The sequence below is a fragment of the Pan paniscus genome, chromosome 13 (genome assembly GCF_029289425.2).
Source record: "Pan paniscus chromosome 13, NHGRI_mPanPan1-v2.0_pri, whole genome shotgun sequence".
Taxonomy (NCBI): Eukaryota; Metazoa; Chordata; class Mammalia; order Primates; family Hominidae; genus Pan; species Pan paniscus.
This window is the reverse complement of record NC_073262.2, coordinates 64,590,127-64,613,105: the sequence shown is the minus strand read 5'-3', so window position 1 is coordinate 64,613,105 and position 22,979 is coordinate 64,590,127. Positions and strand designations below refer to the sequence as shown.

At 37.6% G+C, this 22,979-nt stretch overlaps 1 protein-coding gene across 6 annotated transcripts in view; it reads right to left on the bottom strand.

Annotated features, from left to right (window-relative positions):
• Window positions 1–22,979, bottom strand: part of SLC4A10 (solute carrier family 4 member 10) — a 477,442-nt gene that overhangs the window by 64,233 nt on the left and 390,230 nt on the right. For all 6 annotated transcript variants that reach the window (XM_055108674.1, XM_014343995.5, XM_024927814.3 and 3 more), the window contains 4 exons: window positions 19,695–19,795; window positions 16,527–16,701; window positions 15,796–15,929; window positions 14,818–15,063 (listed from right to left, as the gene is read on the bottom strand). In XM_055108674.1, the coding sequence (XP_054964649.1) occupies window positions 14,818–15,063; window positions 15,796–15,929; window positions 16,527–16,701; window positions 19,695–19,795 (656 nt within the window). The remainder of the gene's footprint in view (window positions 1–14,817; window positions 15,064–15,795; window positions 15,930–16,526; window positions 16,702–19,694; window positions 19,796–22,979) is intronic.

The window sequence follows — 22,979 nt, the reverse complement described above, 5'->3', positions numbered from 1 at the left end:
GGACATCTCCAGACACTGTCTGATAATCACTAAGGTCTTTCAGAGTAGGGACCATATTGTATTCATTTTATACCATCAGCACTGACATACACAAGGAAGATCAATGGATGTTGAAGGAATGAGCTAAGTTAGTGAATGAGTAAGCACATGTATGAACAGAACAGTAAACCTACTTATTATTCCTTGAACATTTTGCCCATTTTACTCCTGAGTTTTGTAGGTTGCTCTTTTCCTGAATTTGAAAATAAATTTTGTTACATGGAACCTAATTTGAAGAGCACCACCTCCCCCAGATTAGCTCATACTATGGTTTGTCACAGGACTTGAATTTCCCAACACAAAATTCATCTTTAGAAAGAAATTACAAAATAATGCAGGCATACAATGCAAGTTGAACAATTCAAAATATGCAGAGAATAAAAAGTACAAGGTTTCCTTCACCAACAAGGTGAACTCTTTTGCAACCCTTTATTTTGTCCTTTAAGTACTATAAGTTTGGTATTAATACAATACTTCCAGACTTCTTATTCCCTATGTATTTTCCATATTCTTCCTACTTTTTTTTCTTGAGTTAAGACGTTGTCTCTAGAGGTTGTTCTTAGGGGCTTACCCAAGGCCACTAATTGGGTTAATGTCATAGATCCCTATCCCAGCCTTTTAAGCCAAGTTATTACTGTCATGAGGTCCCTGGGGTGTCACTCTTCCAACCAGAAGCCTTTGTGGCCAGTGGTGCCTTTGCCTGAGTTTTGCTTGGGCTCTCTGGGCTCATTCTGCCCACTAGGCCTGGCAGGTTGTGCTTAGCTCGTGCTACCAGCCTGGATCCCAGGCCTGCCAAGGGCACAGAGGTGAGGGGTGCATAAGTGAGCAAGCATATGGTCTGGCCACTGTGCACAGTCAGGCATGCTGGCTGCTGTGGTGGGGCAGGCAGTTCCAGACACTGGCACAGGAACCAGCTCTGTGCAAGGCTGTGGCTGGACCAGGCATACTGCAAGCCGCTTACACTGCAGGCTCTGGGGAACGTGGTGGCACCCAGAAGCTTGGAGACACCAGGAACTGCAGAGCCCCAAAGAGGGTGTCACAGCCATGCCTCAGAGAACTCCTAGGTCTGGACTTCCTGAAGGGCTGCAGCTCTTCCCTCTTTCTGTCTTCTCTCCTCCTCACCTGCAACATGGTGAGCCAGGGGTGTGTTTCAGCCTTGTTTGTGTTACAGTTCTTTCAGTGCCACCACTTCGTGAGTCCCAAGTTCTTGTCCTACATCCAGGAAGAATGGGATATGCAGACAACTAGAGGGTGAGCAAGATGAAGAGGGGCTTTATTGAGTGACAGTATAGCTCTCAGGAGGCCCAAAGTGGGTAGCTCCTACCCACAGGCAAGTCATCCCATCAAGTGTGCAGCTCTCAGCTAAGAGGAGACCAGTGAGGGTAGCTGCTTTCTGCAGGCAGGTGGTCCCATCATCTGCCTGATTCTGGCTGAGTCTGGGGTTTTTATGGGTTCCAGAGGGGAAGAAGTGTGTGCTGATTGGTCCATGGGTGGCCATGGGTGAGCAGCAAAAGTGCCATATTTCTCACTCCAGTCTGCAGAACTGGCAGCCTGGCCCCCAGGCTTCAGGCTGTCCCTGGCTTGAAGGTGAGGTTTCACTGGGGACCAGCCCCCTTTGTGCCCAGGAGCCTGTCTGCCTCCTTCTGCCATTCATTGTGCCCAGGCTGTTCGTGCTAAGGGGTGCCAGCAGGCCTGCACCGAGCCACCTTCAGCCCCACCTTGGCCTCCCTCTCATGCTTGTCAGTGCACAAAGTCCAGAGAGGGCTGAGATGGCAGGGGGCTGGTGTGTCATTACTACCCCAAGTGTGTGCACACCTGGCCAGGTTGCAAGAGCACCCAGGCTTGGCCACAACTTTGCTCCAAAATCAGAGGAGGCACCCAGAGGGAGGAGAGGCCAGACAGCAGGAGCAAGTGCTTCCAAACCAATGGGGGGAGGGGGCTTTCCAGGCCCTGAGAGCACAGGGATGCCTGGGTCTGCAGCAATGGCTGGGCAGCTGCAGTTGCACCAGGGAGCGCAGGGCTCCCACCCCATCAACTCAGAAGGGGCGGGGCTTCCACCTTTTCCTGGGTCCTGCCTGCTCCACAGAGCATGCAGCTCCCCTACTGCAGCTCCCCTACTGCAGCTGGCATCTTTGCAGCAAGTAGGCGCCTCCCTACTGCAGCTGGCATCTTTGCAGCAGCCACTTCAGATGGGCCACTGCTGCCATCATTACCAAGTTTCTTAAAGGAACAAGGTGAAGTGGGCTTCAATGTGATGCAGAAAAACTCATCTCCAGCCAAGGTATTTTGCCCTCCTTGTCACATACCTATAAGTGGTGAATTTTTATAATCAAAATAAGCACTATTATGTTCTAATTAGCTCTAAAATAAGACACTATGTAACCTCATACACATAATATTATTTTAATTATGTTTTAAATCCCTCTATTCTTATATTTTTATTTCCTATTTGAAATTTAAAACTTCTAGGCCAGGTGTGGTGGCTCACATATGTAATTCCAGAACTTGGGGAGGCCAAGGTAGGTGAATCACTTGAGGTCAGGGGTTTGAGACCAGCTGGCTAACATGGTAAAACCCTGTCTCTACTAAAAATACAAAAATCAGCTGGGTGTGGTGGTGCATGCCTATAATCCCAGGTACTCAGGAGACTAAGACAGGAGAATCACTTGAGCCCAGGAGGTGGAGGTTGCAGTGAGCTGAGATTGCACCGCTGCACGCCAGCCTGGGTGACAGAGAGAGACTCTGTCTCAAACAAAACAAATGAAAACAAAACAAACAACAAAAACACTTCTTGAAGATATTTAAGTGACCTAAGTAAAATAATAATGTATGCAAATTCTCCTATAATCTAAGTATTAATCATAAAATGAATTTGTACAAACCAGTGACCCACAACGCAGTGCAGTGTTGAGTGTTCGACAAAGCATTAGATGTCTTGGGGTTTACCTTAGCTCTTTCACTTGGGCAAGCAATAAAGCTTTCTGAGTCTCAGTTCGATTTTTAGCTCTGAGTAGAGGAGATAATCATTCAAAATTCATTCATTTGTTTAACAAATATTTATTGAACACCTACTTTGTGCCAGGAATTGATCTGTGCACTGTGAAAGCAGTAATGAAAACAGGCTAAATTCCCTACCCTAATGATCCCTTCACTCTAGAGAGGAGAGAGATAATAAATTAGATTGATAAATAAAAATACCGCTACACCCCGGCACAATAGTATGTGACAGTGAGGATGCAGAATAATTGGAATATGATTTCATATACTGATGTTAAGAATACAAAATGCTACAAGCACATTGGCAGTTTCTTTTTCTTTTCTCTTTCTTTCTTTCTTTTTTTTTTTTTTTTTAGACAGGGTCTCCCTCTTTTGTCCAGGCTGGAGTGCAGTGGTGCATGCAATCACAGCTCACTGCAGCCTCCACCTCAGGGGTTCAAGGCAGTTTCCTATAAAGTTAAACATACACTTTTTATGTAACTTAGCAATCTTGTTTCTAGGTATCTACAACTATCTAACTATCTACACTATCTAACTATCTACACTAACTATCTACACTAACTATCTACACTATCTAACTATCAGAGAAAGTTAAAACAGTCCAAATAAAGACCTGCATGTGAAGCAAGATAGCCCCAAGCCAGAAGTAACCCAGATGTCTGTTCATTTGTGATTGGACAAATGAATTGTGGAACATCCATATAGTAGAACACTACCTGGCGAGAAAAAGGAATAAATTGATACATGCAACAAAATCAGTGAATCTCAAAAGCATTATGGTAAGTGAAAGAAGGCAGGCATACTCTGTGGTTCCATTTATGTAAAATTCTAGGAAAGGCAAAACTTTAGAAATGTAAGTCATATCAGTGGTTGCCAGGAGGTGGGGATGAAAGATTGACTGCAAAGGAGCACAAGGAAACATTTTTGGGAAATGTACTATACGTTGATTATGGTAGTATTTATTTGCCAAAACTCACGTAAGGGCATACTTCAAAGTGGTAAATTTTATTGTATATAAATGATCCTTCAATAATTTTTACTTTAAAAAGATAAGTAAATTATATACGGTAGGCAAGACAGAGAGAAGGGAGTTGAACATTTCATAGAAAGTTCTCGAGTAGGTGATTTTGAAGGAAGTGAAAGAAGCCACATAAATATCTGGCAGAAACATTCCAAGCCAAAAAATATTTTTAAAAAGACAGTGTGAAGGGCTAGAGGCAGAAACATGCCAAATGTGTTTACAGAAGGGCCAGGAAATCATATTGGTGTGGCTGGAGCAGAAGGGCAAAGCAGCAGGAGGAGAGAGAAGAGAGGCACTGGGGAACAGATGAAGCAATACCTTAAAGGTCACAGAAGCCCTTTGGCTTTGGCACAAAGCCATCAGTGGGCTTTGAGAAGCAGAGTGACATGACCTGACTTGAGTTTTGAAGGAATAATTCTTGCTGCTTCATAGAGAACCGTCTGTGGAAGAGTACGCATAAAATTAAAGACACCAGCTAGAAGGCAATTGCAATAATCTAGACAAGAGTTTACAGAGGTAGAGAGAGCGAAGATAAGTGTTTGTATTCTATATAGAGAATTTGCTAGGAAATCTGGATGTGTGAAAAAGGGAATAGACAAGAATAAATCCATGATTTTTTAGTCTGAGCAGCTGAAAGGATGGGATTGTCATTTACTGAGGGGGAAAGAGTTGCAAGAGTTTGCCCATAACTTCAAATATAAATGGACTAAAATACAAACATTTATTGAATGTATTAGTTTGCTATGCCTGCCACAACAAGATACCACAGACTGGCTGGTTTAAAAACTGAAATTTATTTTCTCACAGTTCTGGAAACTGGAAGTCCAAGATCAAGGTGCCAACAGGGTTGGTCTCCTCTGAGTCCTCTCTTCTTAGCTTACAGATGGCCACTCCCTTGCTGTGTCCTCACATGGTCTCTTCTATAAGTTTGGAAATATTTCTCACTCTCTTGGCATAATATACCTTTATATGATAGCATTTAGGTCAACTATAATTAAATATACATTCCTAGTGTCTCTTTGTGTGTCCAAATTTTCTCCTCTTATACTGACACCAAAAAGATTAGATTAGGACCCCTCTCTCCCATATTGAAGCAGGATATTTTCTTTTTCCCTTCATAGGACTTGTGACAAGGTGCCCCATTTACTCAGCCCACCCTGCTCAACCCTTGCAGGAGGGAGTGCATGAGTGAATGAGTGTGGGAACCAGAACAAGCAAGTGCAGGAACTGGCTGGTTGCTTTAGAGCCTGCAAGAGGAAACTCTGTGTAGGCTCTGTGGCAGTGTCCAGGTGGGGGTGCCTGTGACCCCAAGGACCCAGAGGGCATGTTACAATGCTCTCTTATCTCCACCATCCACAGACAGCAGTGTGTTATCAGCTAGGTCCTTTGCCTCATCGTATGGGGAAGCTGCTCACCATCAGTGAGAGCAATGGGCCAGTGTGATGGCCTGTTTGAGTACCAAAATTTTGAGTTATCAGGCACAAAAGTTTTGAAAAGTTTCATTCAAAACTCAAGTCATGTAATTCACTTGGCATGTTGTGAATTCTTTTCCAGTGCCCAAGAGGAATGAGGTCACATGGACAAATTGAAGGATGGTGAATGCAAAGAATTTTATTGAGCAATGAAAGCAGCTCTTAGTGGACGGGGAGATGGAAAGGGGACAGGAAGGGCAGGTTGCTCTCCCCTGAAGTCAAGCTGCCTCTCTGCCTCTCTCTTCTGAAGTCAAGTTGCCTCTTTCCAATGTCCAGCCACCATCTCTGAAGTCAAGTTGCCTCTCCCTGACGTCTAGCTGCTTCTCCTCTCTACTGGCTGGGTCTGGGGTCTTTATAGGCACAGGATAAGGTATGGGGTGGGCCGTAGGTAGTTTTGGAAAAGGCAACATTTGATTGGTAAAAAAGATATTATTCAGAAAGAACCAATCGGAAGAGAACAGGCACACAGGGATGGATGTTACCACTTTGGGCCGCGGGTTTCAGGCTTTTTGGCTCGAAGGTGGGGTTTTGCCAGGGACTCACCCCTGTCTGCCTAGAATTTCTCTGACTCCTGTTACTATCAATATGACTTCATTTAATCTTAATCATTTTTTAAAAAGTCCTGTCTCCAAATACAGTCACATTCTGAGGTACTGAGGGTTAGAGCCTCAACAGAGAAATTTGGGAGGGGCACAATTCAGCCTATAACATTGAGTCATATCATTTCAGAGTGAGGAGAAATATTCCTGCTAGCTCCCCAAAATCTGCTTTTATAATAGAAAAAAAATCTTCCATGAGTACTTCATTCATTTAGATATCAAAATGCAAAATTTGGGGAAGAGATAAAATTAGCCTCCTATTGATCATCTTTAGAACAAGTTTTATAGACCATGAAGATACCAGTTACATTTGTAATGAAGAGAGAAGTCATATATTATAGTAGGGGGAGTTGAAGCAGAAGGACTGGCCTGTACACAAACCTCTTTGAGCCTGGCCATGAGTGTTTCTTTACAGAACATGTTTCGTGACCCTTCTCATAATATTTAAACAGTCTTGTAGAGAGAGAATTAATAATGATAGTTTTTTTGGTGGGGTGGGGGTTATATAAAAACTGTCTTGCCTAAAACTGAGAGCTATGAGCACAGAATGTTTTCATAAATTAAACTTTTCTTTTTCAGGGTTGTATTTATACTTCTTCACTTGATATTTTCCAGTATGTTAAATAATAAATGTAAAATGCATAAGCTGAACACCTTGTATTATCAAGATTGCACATATAAGTAGAAAAATGTGCTGAGCTGACCAAATTTGGCTAGGTCTATACATACTTAGTAAGAATAGTGTTCAGGGCGATTAACATATTAATTTATATAGTTAAAGGGAAATGTTTCTTCCACTTCCATTAGCAATGTCTCTAAGCATTCATTTAGCATGACTAATGCTATAAAGTATGTAGCAATGACACTTACATCATCCAGCAGAGTAGAGATGAATGAATGACTAATGTATCAACATTTTACATGAACAAGAATAATTTAATGAAAATTATCCAATAGAAGTGGCAGATATCCTATGTAAAATTATTAAATCATATACAAAGTGTCAAGGCCAGCATTACATTAATCTCATAAAGATCCCATAACAATATGACCAACAGGTGAGAAGAAGTTGAGTGGAAGAAAGAGATCACACCATCTACTTCGAAAAAGCATTACATTGAAGACAAAAAAGGGTTCTACTCTTCACTATAATTCATTTGATTACTGGTAGGTCAGAAGTCATAACTTGTTCTATAAAATAGATCTTATCTGCTCCAGAAGATTTTAGTAAATGTAAACAGAAATATTCAGAGGGACTTTGAAAAGACAACGTGCTACTTTCTCTGGAATTAAAACTTTGGTGAAGTATGAACCAATTTTAACTGATGTTTTAGAAACTGAAATTGCAACATAGTTATAAGAGCAAAGGTTCACAATTTTTATAGCTATTGTATTTCTGTCTATTCTGTCAAGTGGCTTTATTATTTATTATATTTTTCATTTAGAATGGTTATTAAGGATATAAAAAGCCAGTAAATTTTTGGAAGAACTTTTTATTATGAAAAACAACTCTTTAAACTCTTTAAACTACTGCTTTTCAATGATGGTTTGTGTATTAGTGGTTGAGAAACAGTGCTTTAAAGACATTTTAAAGTTCTAGAACTTGGAAGAAATATTAAGAAGCTGGATGATGTCACAGACTACAGGTAAATTATACTCCAGTGTGTCTCAGAAAGGCAAAGATGAGGTATACTATTTTTTTCAGTTACATAGACATACATATATAGTAAACATTTATTGGGAAATATGGGCAAAGCACTTCCTATAATCTGTTTCATTAGCTCACTGAAGTTCCAGCTCTCCTGTTTTTGATACTTTGACTTCATCTTGCATGAAAGATTTACTCAAGGATGATGTGACAATATTCCATAAGCAGGATTCTGGTATCGTTTTAGCGACATCAGGCACCAAAAATAGCTGGACATAGGATCAGTTATGAATTAAGCCTTGAGAATATCTCTAGGACTTGAGACTATGTGATTAACTTTCTAGATTCTTATATCCTCTTCTGGCAAAACTAGAGAGGCCACAGTCAATCCACATATCCTGAGTACATTTAATTTTACCAATGCATTTCAGTACACTGATGAACAAGTCAGTGATATTGCCAATGAAAATCCATTTCTGACATTCAGCAAAGCATCAGTGTTGACTGAGACATGGCTAATAGTCTCAGGGTTTGTAGCAGCCTTTTCTGGAGTGTAGTCTCTCTACTTTAATGCTAGCTGACCACTCCTAGAGCTAGGACTCCTGATCAGAATACTAGCTGCCCATGGTTGTAACTTGACCTAACATACACATATTACCACAGTGTCTGTGGTGAGGTATTTTAATATAAGTTAAAACATTACTATATTCCACTTAAAATATTTCAGAATATATCCTTGAATCTAGGTCAATTCAGGAAGCAAACAGAAATGGGGTCAGCACTTCAAAGATTGTGACCTCCTTGAGAACACTCATCACATCTCACCAAAACATAGCCACATAACTATTTAAACTTCTTTAAAGGAAGAAACCAAGAAACCACTGTTACCTGCTTAGCACTCGCCCTCTGATATTGAGTTCTTATGTAAATAGCTGCCTTTTTATACCTATTTGACAAGAAAGTGTGAAAGATAATTCCATTTAAGATCTGAAAGTAGATACGAAGAGTAACATAGTTGAAAGACACTTAATAAAGCTTTACTACTATCTGCCAATCCCTTAGCTCTCAGTAGGTAGAAAGATAAACACAAATTCTGTTCAAAAAGGCTCATAATTCATTAGGGACAGTGAGAATGAAAGAGGTAAATAATGAACTATTATACTGGATACTACTGCTACTGGAAACAAGACTTTATCATTAAAATAATTTACTTTAAAAGCAGGAACAGAAAACAAGGATAGCAAGTGTTTGGATCAAGAATCAAGAATGAGGTGAGGAGTTGCTAAAAGTTTATTTATTGAATAAATAATTTATTGAGTGCCTACTATTATATTTATTTTAATCTAAGATGTCAAACAATCTAGCTTTTTAGGGGGGAAACTATATGTGAAATGTGCCCATCAGTTGTGAGAAGCATTTTCAGAAATGTAAAAATATGAATAAACATGTTCATACAATATGTGCCAAGCACTTTGCTAGGTACAGTAGGTACATAGATCTGCCTAATAGCCATGATTTACCATTATGAAGATTAATCTAGTGAAGGTACACAAATAAAGTAAACAACTAAAAATATAATTGTCATGTTATGTTGCAAGCAATTCTGGATAAATCTAGTCAAGTGTATACGTCGCAAAAAATGTGATTTAAAAAGGTTGAAACAGATAGTTCTCTAAATCTGTTTTATTCGCTATTTTTTGACTAGTGAGTACTAAAAGGTTCATGCAGTATGATTACTCTGTTTCATCTTGTTTCTCCCCACATCTATCACCCTTGGGAGTTCCGCTATAAATTGCACTCCAGTTTCTCTTGCCTTTTTTTTCAGATGATTTCTCCACAATGTTGGCACCCTGTCTAAATTTTCAATCATCATTAGTTTCATGAATTCAAATTTATATACCTTTATTGCATATTAACAATTTCATAATGTGTCAAATTTATCCCAAACTTCTAGCTAAAATCTTTAAGAGTGCTGTTAAAGATAATGTAAACAAGCACTATTTTCTTTACTTAGCGAACAAGATTGGCAGAGTAATGTCAATTATTTTGCAACATGTTCCATTAATCAGTATACATTAAGTATCACTTAATGTATACTTCACTTATCATTATCATTAAGTGATACTTAATGTATGTTTATTTACATATTTTATTTTTTACATATTTTAAATATTTTAAACATATTTTAAAAATGTTTATTTACATATTAAGTGATACTTAATGTATGTTTATTTACATATTTACAATATTATGCTGGGACTATGGGAGATAAAATTAGGGACCGTGAGAATGAAATTCTCATTGTTAAATGTTTTCTACTTTAAAGGAGGTTCAAATCTAGTCGAGAAGATGAGAGAGAGGATATTCTTCTGTATGTCAGTCACTAAATAACATTTATTCAAAACAGATCACTACCTTGGGTTATGTACAGGGCTGGGTGCTAGATAAACAAAAAAGAGAAAAAGAAAATAAAAAAATTTCTCACAACCTGCTGGTGAGAACACTCCTTCAACAGCTTGGTAATCATTATATTTTATTTCACTCTAGCCTACATATATATCAGAAACTAGAGAGATAATCAGACCCTACACACTGCTTTGACCCAATCGATTACAAAACATTAATAAATACATGCTCAATTTTTCTTTAGCTAGTTGTCTTTCAAAACTTTATTATTCCCAAAACTTAAAGAAACATTTCATCTTATACAAGCAAAACATTTCATTCTATTTTTGCCATTTCTTAAAATCAAAGCAACCAAGAAAAGATTATTCCCATAAACTTGTTTTTTATTGCTAACTTGGCATATTCAGCTTGATCGTCTGGTGCAATGTATGTATTCTCAAAACTAAATAGATGATCTTGACACTTGATCTTGGCATAATGAAAGAAAGGCTTATATTTTCAAATATAAGGTCTGTATATTACCATATTATAAGGTTAGGATGACAGAGTAGCTAGATATATCTTTAAAAAGTCAAAGACATCTTGTTATTTGGTTGATACACTATGAATTTAAGGAAATCTGATTGTAGGAGGCTAAGTATAAAAAATCTGAAATATAGATCCTAAACATGATGACTTTTATCAAATATCTTATACCCAAACAAATATGCACATTATAGGCATATTGTTTGCAAAGGTTGCAATCTCAGATATATTATGTTCTAGCTATAACATTTTCTAGGAATTTTTCTAATGAACCTGCATAGTACCTTATAATAAATATGAGACCAGCAACATCTAAAGTAGAAAACTTTAGGTGGACATTGTTATAAATGACACTGATTCAGTGTGAAAAGGTTCACAGTAACAAGAAAGCCACTAAAAGTGTCATCTGGACTTCATGAGAATTCACCAAAGTAAATGTTTTGTGCAAAAGTATGAGATTATAAAATACATGAAAATAGCAGTAATTAGCAATAACTTATTTTCATTAATGAACATAACTAAAAGTACACTAGTAAATACATGCGTTCTATGCATAGCAAAAAAAGATTGATTTTGCTACTCCAAGGAACAAGTGATAGAAATACCTGATCAGATTCATGTACACAGTGTAAGTGGCACTGGAAGCCAATCAAGGCTTAACAACTGGAGTGAAGAACCAGTGCAGTGAGGAAATCTAATCAGACCCCATTTCCCATGAGACTGTCACTGTTTCTGTCACACACACCCATTTCAGGTGCCAGGTGGCACTAAAACCTCATGCCCATCAGGATGAACCAGTCGTTCCATCCCTTCTATTTCCCTAACCTGGGTTGAGAAGGGCACTTGGGCAATGGAACACAGTCATCAGCACACATTCATGTTCAGCCTTGAAAGAATTAGGTTTTAGATGCTCACACTGATCCAAGGAAAACTTAAACATGCGGGATCACTTTTTAAAAAGCAGAGATGGAAATGTGGAGAAAGTCAGGACCTCTGTCACTCCTCTTTTTTTTTTTTAGATTTAATTTTATTGTTATTATACTTTAAGTTTTAGGGAACATGTGCACAATGTGCAGGTTTGTTACATATGTATACATGTGCCATGTTGGTGTGCTGCACCCATTAACTTGTCATTTAGCATTAGGTGTATCTTCTAATGCTATCCCTCCCCCCTCCCCCCACCCCACAACAGTCCCCAGTGTGTGATGTTCCCCTTCCTGTGTCCATGTGTTCTCATTGTTCAATTCCCACCTATGTCACTCCTCTTTTGATCACCATGACAGACAGGGATCATGGCCACATAAAGCTATTTTAGCTTTCAAATTACCCTTTGAGCATTTGTCTTACTTAACCCCTTGATCTTATCATTTTTTGACTCCTGGGAGGTTGCAATCCCATGTTTATCTACTCTCTTCATCATTGCTGCCTTCCTTTCCTCAGTCTCTATTCTCCCATTTTCAAACACACATAGTCCTTCTCTGTCACAAATTATCAATCTTACAATTTCATTGCCCTCCTCAAAAGGCATTCTGTTTCCCACTTTCTTTGACACCAACTGGCCTATGCAGCTTTCTCCATTTCTTTACCACCCACTTCCTTGTTAGTTTTTTGCAAACTGGCTTCCCATTCTGCCTCCTTTCCCAACCCAATACCAGTTGTTGTTTTTTAAATTTTATTATTATTATACTTTAAGTTTTAGGGTACATGTGCACAACGTGCAGGTTTGTTACATATGTATACATGTGCCATGTTGGTGTGCTGCACCCATCAACTCGTCATTTAGCATTAGGTATATCTCCTAATGCTATCCCTCCCCCCTCCCCCCACCCCACAACAGTCCCCAGTGTGTGATGTTCCCCTTCCTGTGTCCATGTGTTCTCATTGTTCAGTTCCCACCTATGAGTGAGAACATGCGGTGTTTGGTTTTTTGTCCTTGCAATAGTTTGCTGAGAATTTTTTAAAGCTACCAAGTATCTCTTTTCAAACACTTTTCCTTATTCTGTTTGATGTCCATGCCACTGTCCTCTGTAAAGACTTCGTGATACATTTCTTGTTTCTTGCCTTCTGCGACCTGACATTATCCATAGTTTCCTCTTTTTCTGATGCTTCTTTCTTATTTTTATTTATTTATTTATTTATTTATTTATTTTTTGCCTATTGGTTGCATTTTTCTCATTCTACTTTAAAGCTGTGAAAATTGTTCAGGGCTCAGACCTTGCTTTTCCAATCTTTTTCCTTTCTAGAGCAAGGGACTTTAAACTATGTTCCTCAGTCTGAAGTACCTAAGAAGCTATCACGAAGGTTCAAAGAACAGCTGAGAGGGTAGGCAATGGGTGCCTTCCTACCACTTGAAACAGAATAGTTCTGATTTTACCTGTTTTATTTGTTTTACATAGTTTCTTTTGGAGAGTTTATCTGTATTCATCAGTGTACTGAAAATTATATCAGTAATAAAACCTGGATTCCATTTCTTGTTTTACCACTATCTATATAACTTCAGACAAATATTTTAAAGCATGAATGCATCTCTTGCATCTAGTCCTGTGAATGCCCTTTGACTGAACTACTTTTCTGCCCTATTCCTTAGCACCTTCCTAACTTCTACTGCATTTTTATTCTACATTATTTCCTCCAGGAAGCCTTCTCTGAACCTCAAATCTGGGTTAGGTGCTCTCCTGATGTGCTGCTATAGCATTCTGTACCAACCTCTTAACCCGGCACTCATTTCCTTATGCTGTCTGTTTATCTACATTCCCTACTAAACTGGAAGCTCACTGAGGACAGAATATGATCACCATGGTTTTCCTAGCATCTAGTATAGTGCCTGGCATGTAGTAGATTTGAAAATCCAACCAGAGATAATTACATATCCCAGCAAGGATATCCAAATTCAGTGAGATTCTCTTTCAGGTAAGGATAAATGAAAAGGTGTGTATCAATGTTATCCCTGGTTTTGATCAAACTGTTCTTCCCATTTGCCTGTTTTCTGAGTGTCCCTGACACCTATGCTCAGTCCTTTCTTAGCCCTGTTTACAACATTCTCACTATTTGCTTTTAATGGGAAAATTATTTTATATTTCCACTTTGATTTTTCTTGTTCAAAAATAGGGGTCAGTTGTTTAAAGTTATCTCTAAATATAAAATAAAAGTGAAAGTACTAAAACTCACATTATTTTCAACATAATATCATTTTGTCATTCTTAACAAAATTATAACATTGCACTATTTTGGTCTGATTTCAACAATTTAAACTTCTGATAGTAAATAAAGATTAAAAAATATTAAAAGGGTTCAAGGCCATATCTAAGCAGTTTATAGGGAAATGATTGGTGGTTGATGCAGAGATTACAACTGTCTCCTAAAGAACATATTGCTTCAGATATTTGCAGTATAAAAAACTGCATATAAACACAATAAAAAATTCTACAATTAAATAATGGGGTCATTTAATGGCCACATATAGTCTGCAGACAAAGCCTTAGAGACATTTCAGACTGTTGATACACCAAAACTAGAAAAAGCAATAGATCCAATCATATCTTTAATCCCGGACTGTAACATCAACTTCAACAACTAATATCTGAGTATTTCCATCAAAATGTCACAAGTGCCAAAACCAAAATTAAATTTTCATTCAGTGATTTATGTTTTTACCACACTTTCAAACATCTACTAAGATTTAGACCCAATAAGTTTATTTTACCTTATTGCTCTAAATTTGAAATCTTATATTTTCATTACTATGTTTCTTTGGATTATTGTAAATTAAAAAGACCCTGAAATAACGCCAAATAACATATATTTTGCTAAGGTAAAATTCGTGTATATTAAAATGGAATTGGTTCCTTATCTACTTATTTTAGAGAACACTGGACAAATAGAACTTTAAAAAGATACTCTTGGCAGAGATGGTATAATGAGAATGCAAGTAGCAGATGAGTGGCCGATTAAATAACTTTTAAAATCCTGTTCAACTCTGAGAGTCAGGATTTAGGTCATGAATCAACTTAAGGCACATTCTCTGCTGAGTAATTTCCTCGTATTTCTTGTAACAATAGCAATATTTGTCAAAAGAAAAGCCCCAAGGCCAGCAGGGGAAATGGTACTTACGAGTATTGTGTCAGCAGTTCCAGATCATTATGCATGTTGATTGGATATGCTTCACTGAGTTCAAACAACTTCTCCAGGGCCTCATAAATGAAAATGATGCAAATCAGGGAAGCAAAAGCTTCTTCAGTAAACCGAGTGATGTAGCAGACAAGGGAACTAGCATCTGTGGCCACAAGTATGATACATAGAGTTGCAGTCCAAAGTCCAATGCTAGCTCTTAAAGATAGGTATGACAGCCCATATTCTCTGGGAGGAGGAAAAGGAAAGAACAGTGAAAAGAAGGTCATTTAACAGCTTGTTATCATTTTAAGCAAATGAAAATAAACCTCATTCAGGAAGTGAAAGTAAATAAGCTTCACATCCCAGGAGTATCTAAACTCAAGACTGTCTAAAGCAGGGGTCCCCAACCCCTGGTCCGTGGCCTGTTATGAAAAGGGTTGCACAGCAGGAGGTGAGTGGCAGGCGAGTGAGCATTACCGCCTGAGCTCAGACTCTTGTCAGATCAGTGGGGACGTTAGATTCTCATAGGAGCACAAGCCCTATTGTGAACTGTGCATGTGAGGAATCTAGGTTGTGTGCTCCTTATGAGAATCTAATGCCTGATGATCTGAGGTGAACAGTTTCATTCCAAAACCATCCCCTCAACCCTCTTTGTGGAAAAATTGTCTTCCATGAAACCAGTCCCTGGTGCCAAAATGGTTGCAGACCACTGGTCTAAAGGGAACATCTAAAGGGACAAAATTAAAAGGGATTTATCGATGCTTATAACTGAGTCTTACTTTTTAAAAATATTACATAAAAATATACATAAATATTTTACTTTTCCTCTATTCCCATGATGAAGCAAAAATGATAAACTGAATCAAATCAGGCAATTCTGTCTCTATCAACAGACCTCCAAAAGTGATGTTGGGAGAAGTATAAATACAGTAAAGAAAAAAGGAAGAGGCTAAGGGCCAAAAAGTACATAACACTTACTTGCAAAATTTAAACAAAATCTTTTCAAACACCAAAACTGGTCCTGTACTGCCTAATATGGTAAGAGGCTGTCCACCAAAGAGAGAATAGGCTATCCCGGTCATGGATGCTCCAAAGAGAGATTCAATTGCACTCTGTGTAGAGATATAAATGGTTCAATTACCTAAGCTGTACAGGAGGCCATTGTAGCTAAGGAGAAGACATTTAAAATACATGGATATGTGCTTTGTGCTTCACCCTGAAAAGTCTAGCAACCCTGGGCAAGACGTGGGGTAGGAGGATGACTAAAGGGGCTGACAGCAAGAAGAAAATGCATAGTAGCAAAGGTGGGAGTGTTCTCTTCACTTTCCTATCTCACGTCTCTGTTGCCTTACAAAAGGTTTAAATGTATTCAGGATTAGTGTCTGGACAGAAACATGGCCCGGGTATATAGCAAATGGACCTCTTGTGAGACAAGAATGGAGCCTAAACCTAGTTTAGGATTGGGGGCGCTGAGGGCAAGGCATCAGATGAGAACCTTTTGTAAGACTCAGAACTAGTTATTCTGAGACATTCCACTCCCAGATTACCAGTTCCACTAGCCATCCAGGAAATTCATATAAGGTGTATCTGCCAGACCATATCTCAAATCTCTCCTCAGAAAAGAATCCAAAATTAAATGCTCACTTATCTAACTATGAATCTTAAAAATGGATTATGTTTCAAAGTTCAGAGAAAAGCATAATACATACTATACGCCCTTCAGTTGCTTCTCCCAGCAGTCCTCCAAACGTGATGACAGGAGACATACACGCGCAGTAGAGAAATAGAAAAGATGCTAAGCACTGCAGGCTGAAAGCATCTCTGAAGTCACTCCAGAAGTATGGAGCTTTTCTTTTGATATCTAAAATAAGTCCCCCAAAAATCCTAAGACAGGGGGGAAAACACAATAGTGAAACCCAAATATAAAAAACACACAAGTCAAAATGCTCATTTGCTTTGTTGGCAGGTCACAGTATACGTTTTCCATCAGCAGAGGTGAGACACACATTAACCTGCTGCATTGTATTATAACAATCTACAGGGAGGCACTGCACAACTACGTTCATTACCTCAATTCCTAACCCAATATCGTGTCAACCACCAAAAATCCCAGGTTCTCTTAAACAAGGTTCAGAGCTGTTTACCAATCATAATCCAAATAATGAGATTCAAGGATTACTCTAATCTCTGTGCCATTTCTACGTCAACCTACTCCTCCTAAACTCAGGCCTACAACCCTCAATCATTGGCAGTATTTCTAAATGTTTAATTCCATTTAGCATAGCAGGAAGTGAGGGAGGGAGGGTTAGCTGGCTTTTGTATACTCCAGTAGTGAGCATCACCCTAGAGAGAAAAAGCAATGTTTAACCATGGCTCCAGTTACCTACTCTCTCGGCCAAAAAACAAACAAACAAAAATCCCTCACCAGATATTGTTGCAGGAAGACATCTAAATGTCCTTTTGGATGGCAGCAATACTTAGTAGAGACAGATAGGTTTCAGAGCTGTTTTCATTTTTAGAAAACTAGGAGGGAGTCCTTATAATAATAAAACTAGATAAATGTAATTTTGATCCACTATTGCGTTAACATATCCCAGCATCTGTGATTCACAAGACAATAGTGACCTTACTTGGTATAAATTCATTTACTCCAAATATATTCAAAACCATGTTGAAACACTTGAAAGATAATTATTTTGGGGGAAAAGTATTAAACTGTGAAATTATGCTTGAAATTTGAGAGCTTTTTTTAAATCTATAAGAAATGAGAGCATTAATAAGTAGGTATTCTCATTTTATGAACATTTAATAACAATACGCAGACTTAACATTTGGCTACTGTAAGTTTTGCTCCATGGAATAATGATGTGATAGCAAAAATGAATAAGACTATGAGTAAGTTCCTACATGAAGGTTAATGTCAGTGGTGAAAAAACTTATTATGCTCCAATATACTGCCAGCATGATGAGTATACTTGGATCATAAAAAACTGTTTCATTTTTCTTATTTATTTTATGCATAGGAATATTCATTTGGCAGTCCTAGAATCATCTCAGAAAGGACTGTTCTTTTTAGAAATAAATTCTCGTTAGAATTTGAAATAAAAGATGTACATATTATGAATAATTAAAATATTTTACCAAGTAATTTCCCTGATCTGATTTATCTGTAATAGTTACCTATTAATAACTCTTCTACTATTATGCAGGTATAAGATCACTATATTTTCCTGTGATTGCTTCCATTAGAGAGCTGTGGAGTAGGAGAGGGTTGAGAAGAATGAAACTTCAATTGAATAAAAGGACATTTGAAACTCAGAGAAGCTTGCAGAGAACCTGTGAAATATTTGTACACATAAAGATCACCTTAGGCTTCTCTACCCATGTTTGGTAAAACATATGCATTTTTTTTTATTTTAGGGATCATTTCTGAATAATTTGTTAACTTATCAAAGTCACAATTCAAAACAGATTTACTCTACCAGTCTATTTAGGCATTCATTTATGATTTATATCCCACCTAATCCCAAAAAGAATTTGAGGTGGTTATGAGCTATTAATTAGTAATTAATATTTATAGTTTTGAAAGCACTTTATATTAGACCATTGATTCTAATCAATTACTTATTAGAGCATACATTAGTCTGAATAGTTGTTATAGTACTGTGTAATAAATGTGCTTTTAGCAGTAAAAATCTAAATCCGGAAGTGGGAGTTCATTACAGAGAACAGTGCAAGAGCAGCCCAGATGTACACCAGCAACTCCAGGAGAGCAGATGAGTAATGGATACTTCAAGTCATGTCAGCAACAGAATCTGTGGAAGAACTCTGGAGAAGCGAAGATACCGGATATTGGTGACCTGGGAGGATTTAGGAAGCAGTAAGGAAAAGTGAACTTCGAAAAAAATCTAAGCTATGTGGCATGTTACACCTGAGAAAGAGAAAAAAAATACCACCAAAAATAAAAAGACAGCATTTGAAAGTATGAAAGCAAACAGAATGAGTAACAAAGCTTCCAGTGAAGGGAAAAGGAAAAAATTGTTTGAACCATCTCAAATTAGGTATCAAGCCTGAGGAAGACATTAAAGGACATTTCCTCAGAGACAACACATAGATAAAGGGAAAGAACACAGAATTAAAATGCAGAGTGCTCAGGAACTGGAAAGTCAGCTTAGAGGACACATTGCAAGCAGTACAGAAAATGGCCTTGAGGGGAGGGGAGCACCAATCCTGCAAAGCCTTTGCAACTGCCTTTAATTATAATGGAGGCCATACACATATTCCCTGAAGAGAGACCCACCCAAGGGTTTCTGATTTTCTGCTCACACATTGCTTAGAGAGAGACAAGCTGTCAAAAAAAACCATGAAGCACCATTTTAAGAAATAAATTGAAGCTTTCATCTCTTCAAAGATGTGTGATTAGAAAAATAAATCATATAGCTCTTTCAAATCACAGCCATAAAAATAAAAAATACCACTATATACATCCTACTTGCATTTAATGAGATAGGGCCTACAAGACTGAGTTGTTGGTATTTAGTTTTATTTCTATCTTCAACTTGAAGCTTTCAATGGGTTCTTTTGGAAGGGTCAATTGATGGTTTTCCTTTTCATTCTAAGAATCTGAGAATGCATTTTATGCACAGCAAAATGAAAGACTAGGTAAAGTATAATGGAAGGGTGTATCCACTGTTTTAGTTTAACAGTAATGACAATCATTAGTAACTTCAGAGAAATCAAACTAATTGGCATTTTCACCCTCAAAAAGCAGGTATTAAAAGTATACAATAAATTAGATCCCAAAATAGCAATTTCTGACAGAGAAGAATGGTATGTCATTTGGTCCTTGAAGTCCCATAGAAGTGATTTTCACTAACCTTCCAGTTCGCTGGAGTTCAGGTCCACTATGTCCTCCGTGGGGCTCTGCTTCCCCATGAGCTGCTGTTCCATTTGGTACAGCAGGAATCTTCCTCTTCTCCTGTGGAGAGTTTTTTTGTTCGTGTGTTTTGTTTTGTTTTAATTTCAGGTGTTAATTGTAAATAATAATAACAGTTCATTTTTCCTTGAAGCAATATGCACAATAGCTGAGAACCCAGGCTCTGTACTTACTTGTTGCTTGACCTCCAGGAAGTTATTTAGCCTTTTAAAGTGTTAGTTTCTTGCTTTGTTTACTGGGGGTAACAACAGTATCTATCTTATAGTGTGACTAAGAGAATTAAATGAGGTGATGGGCACTTATTTATTCTTTCAACTAAAACTGAGTGCCTAGTGTATGCCATTCATTGTAATGAATGCTAGAGCTGCAAAGGTGGGCAATAAAAAGCATTCTGTTAGCGAAGAGACAATAACCTTATAATATCAGGTACAGATGGGAGCTATGAAGAAAAATGAAGTAAGGGAAGGGGCAAAGAGAGAGATCAGGATGTGGGTAGGTTGGCGTTAGGAGGTGTTAAGTATGGTGGTGTTATATGCCTGGCATAGTTTAACTGTTCAAAGAACAGTAACCATCATCACTATTTTTAAAGTATATTTCTCTGTGTAATTCCAGCTGGTGTTTTTCTACCCAGTAAATAGTTTACAATATAGGTCTTTCTAACTCATAGAGTGCCAAAGACTGTTGTAAAAGGAGGCTTCTAATTTAACCAATGACAAATTAGTAGAGATTCAGGTAAGTATTGTTTTCCCATGGTCTATTCCACCTGCTTTTGTTGGTGAATATGATTTCTTAAAAAATCAGAAAGTTCTACCTAAAATCCTACCTATGGTGATCTTAGAGCACACCAATGTGTTCAAAAGCACTTCAAAGGATAATAGGAAAAATCTTAAGTGGTGAAATTATGATTTTTACTTGACCACCATTCCAAAATAGAATTAGTGTAAACATGAAAAACAAAAGTGACTTATAAACTGATCTCACTTACCATGAGACATTTAGATAGAATGATACAGGTTTAAAACATAAAAAAGGTTTTGAAAAATGCTCAATATAAGAAAATTTATTGCTTAATATTTTAACAATTTCCCCAGGCAAATGGATGGACGCAGTAAGACTAAAGTTCAAAGATAAAAGAGAAGCATCTGTCAACTGATGAAGGAACTGTCTTTACAGGTAAATAGGATACATTAATAAAGGGATTTAAGAGTTGCCCTCAATACCTACTTCCCAATCACCTAGGAAAACAATCCATAGCTTTCACAGGTCTCAGAAAGCAAGCATTATTATGTGGTCTTCTGGGAAAATACTACTGACTAGATAAATTAACTCCATTTTATAATGACAAAACTAACAGAAGGTGATGTTTTGGGAGCCAAGTAAAGAACATATATTAAGGAAAAGGGAGTCATCAACTCTTAAATGCTGTTCACTGATAGATTAGATAAAATGCAGGCTGAGAATTGACCATGGGACTTAGCATGGTGGAGATCATTGTTCTCGTATGTATTTTAGTGAAATGGTAGGGGCAAAAGCCTCTTGGAGTGAATGTTAAAAGAGAATTGGAGGAGAGTAACTGGAGACAAGTAGCACAGAGAACTCTTCTGTGGCATTTTGTTATAAAAGGGAATGAATAAGAGTGGCAGGCTGGGTAGTGGTATCAAGAGAGTTCTTTTATTTAAGATTGGTAAATTTAATAGTATTGTATGCTAATAAAAGTGATAAAATACAGAAAAAAAGATTTGATGATATAGAAGAGAAAGAGGAGAATTGGTAGAGTTGTGCTCTTGAGTAGATGTGAAGAGATAGGTTCTTTCTAGTGCACAAGTAGAAGGCTGACTTTGGCTATTTCATCAATAGTAATGAACAGGAAGGCAGAGTATGTGGATGCATGTAGCAATCTATAGAAGTTCTTTTTTGATTGTTTCAAATTTCTTAGGGAAGTAAAAGGCACATCAGCATATGAGAGTGAGGGTCAGAAAGGATGTGCTGAAGGCTTGAGGAGAGAAGAATAAGTGTGAAATAGTCATCAAGTGAGAATGATTGGACTAGGAAAGTGTAGTATGATGAACCTGCAACACAAAGGGCTCACTTGAGGTATGTGGTCATGAATTTATGTGAGACCAGTTAGTGTGGTTACATGTTTTCCTTCAGCTTCAGCTTCATCAGTGCGGTACAGAGTAGTGTTGGATTCTCACAGGGTTGTGGTTTTGCCAAGCAAGTACACGACATGAGAGAAGAGCAAATAAGTTGAGGGTACACAAAAGGGAGTGATTTTAATGACTGATGCAAAGTTCTAATGAACATTTTCAGGGTTATCCCTGGAGGTGACAGGTTATTCTTCTCTTAACTGAAAGGGAAAAAATATTTAAAATGCTGGGATTTGCACATTTCAAATGAATAAAAAAGATGGAAATGATCCCAATGGTGAAAAAATTTGAAAGAGTATGAGGTCAGAATGTTTAATGTATATTAACTCATTTCACTCCGTCTAATAGAAAACATAGCCTCATGCTATCTATTATTCAATTACAACATACATTTTTAAAACATGAATGTTGAAAAGAAGCATAGAGCATATCTGTAATTTCAAATTTGTTGTATAGAACTATGCTGTCTAATATGATAGCCACAAACTGCATATGTCTATTTACATTTAAGGTAATTAAAATGAAAAATTCTGATCTTTAGTTACAATGGCAACATTTCTAATGCTTACTAGTGGCTTGATTACTGGATAGCATAGATGTAGAATATTTCCATTATTGCAGAAAACTCTGTTGGACAGTGCTGATACAGAACATAAACAGAGAGTTTAAAACATTTGTTCAAGGTCATACACATAGATAATTGCAGAACTCGGATGCTTTGATTCTTAATTTGATGTTCTTTCTATGACTGCCTCTCAATACCCAGAATCCAATAATTAATTCAATTTTAAAGGGTGTCATAAAATCATAAACAATATTGGCCTCCCATCACTCAACTTGCCTCAAAAACATTATTGTTCACAAAGGTGTTTTCAAAAACACTTAACTTCAATGTTTCAATAGCTAATGGGTATTACAGTGAATTTTAAAGCCTCATTCTGAATGTATTAATATTTTGCTGCATTTCTCCAAATAACATTAATTAAAGAGTTTCTACATACTCAGGAGGCATTATATTGCCTTTTCTAATATCATTAGTACAAAGATGTATTCTACAAGTACAGAAATGAGACAATCTA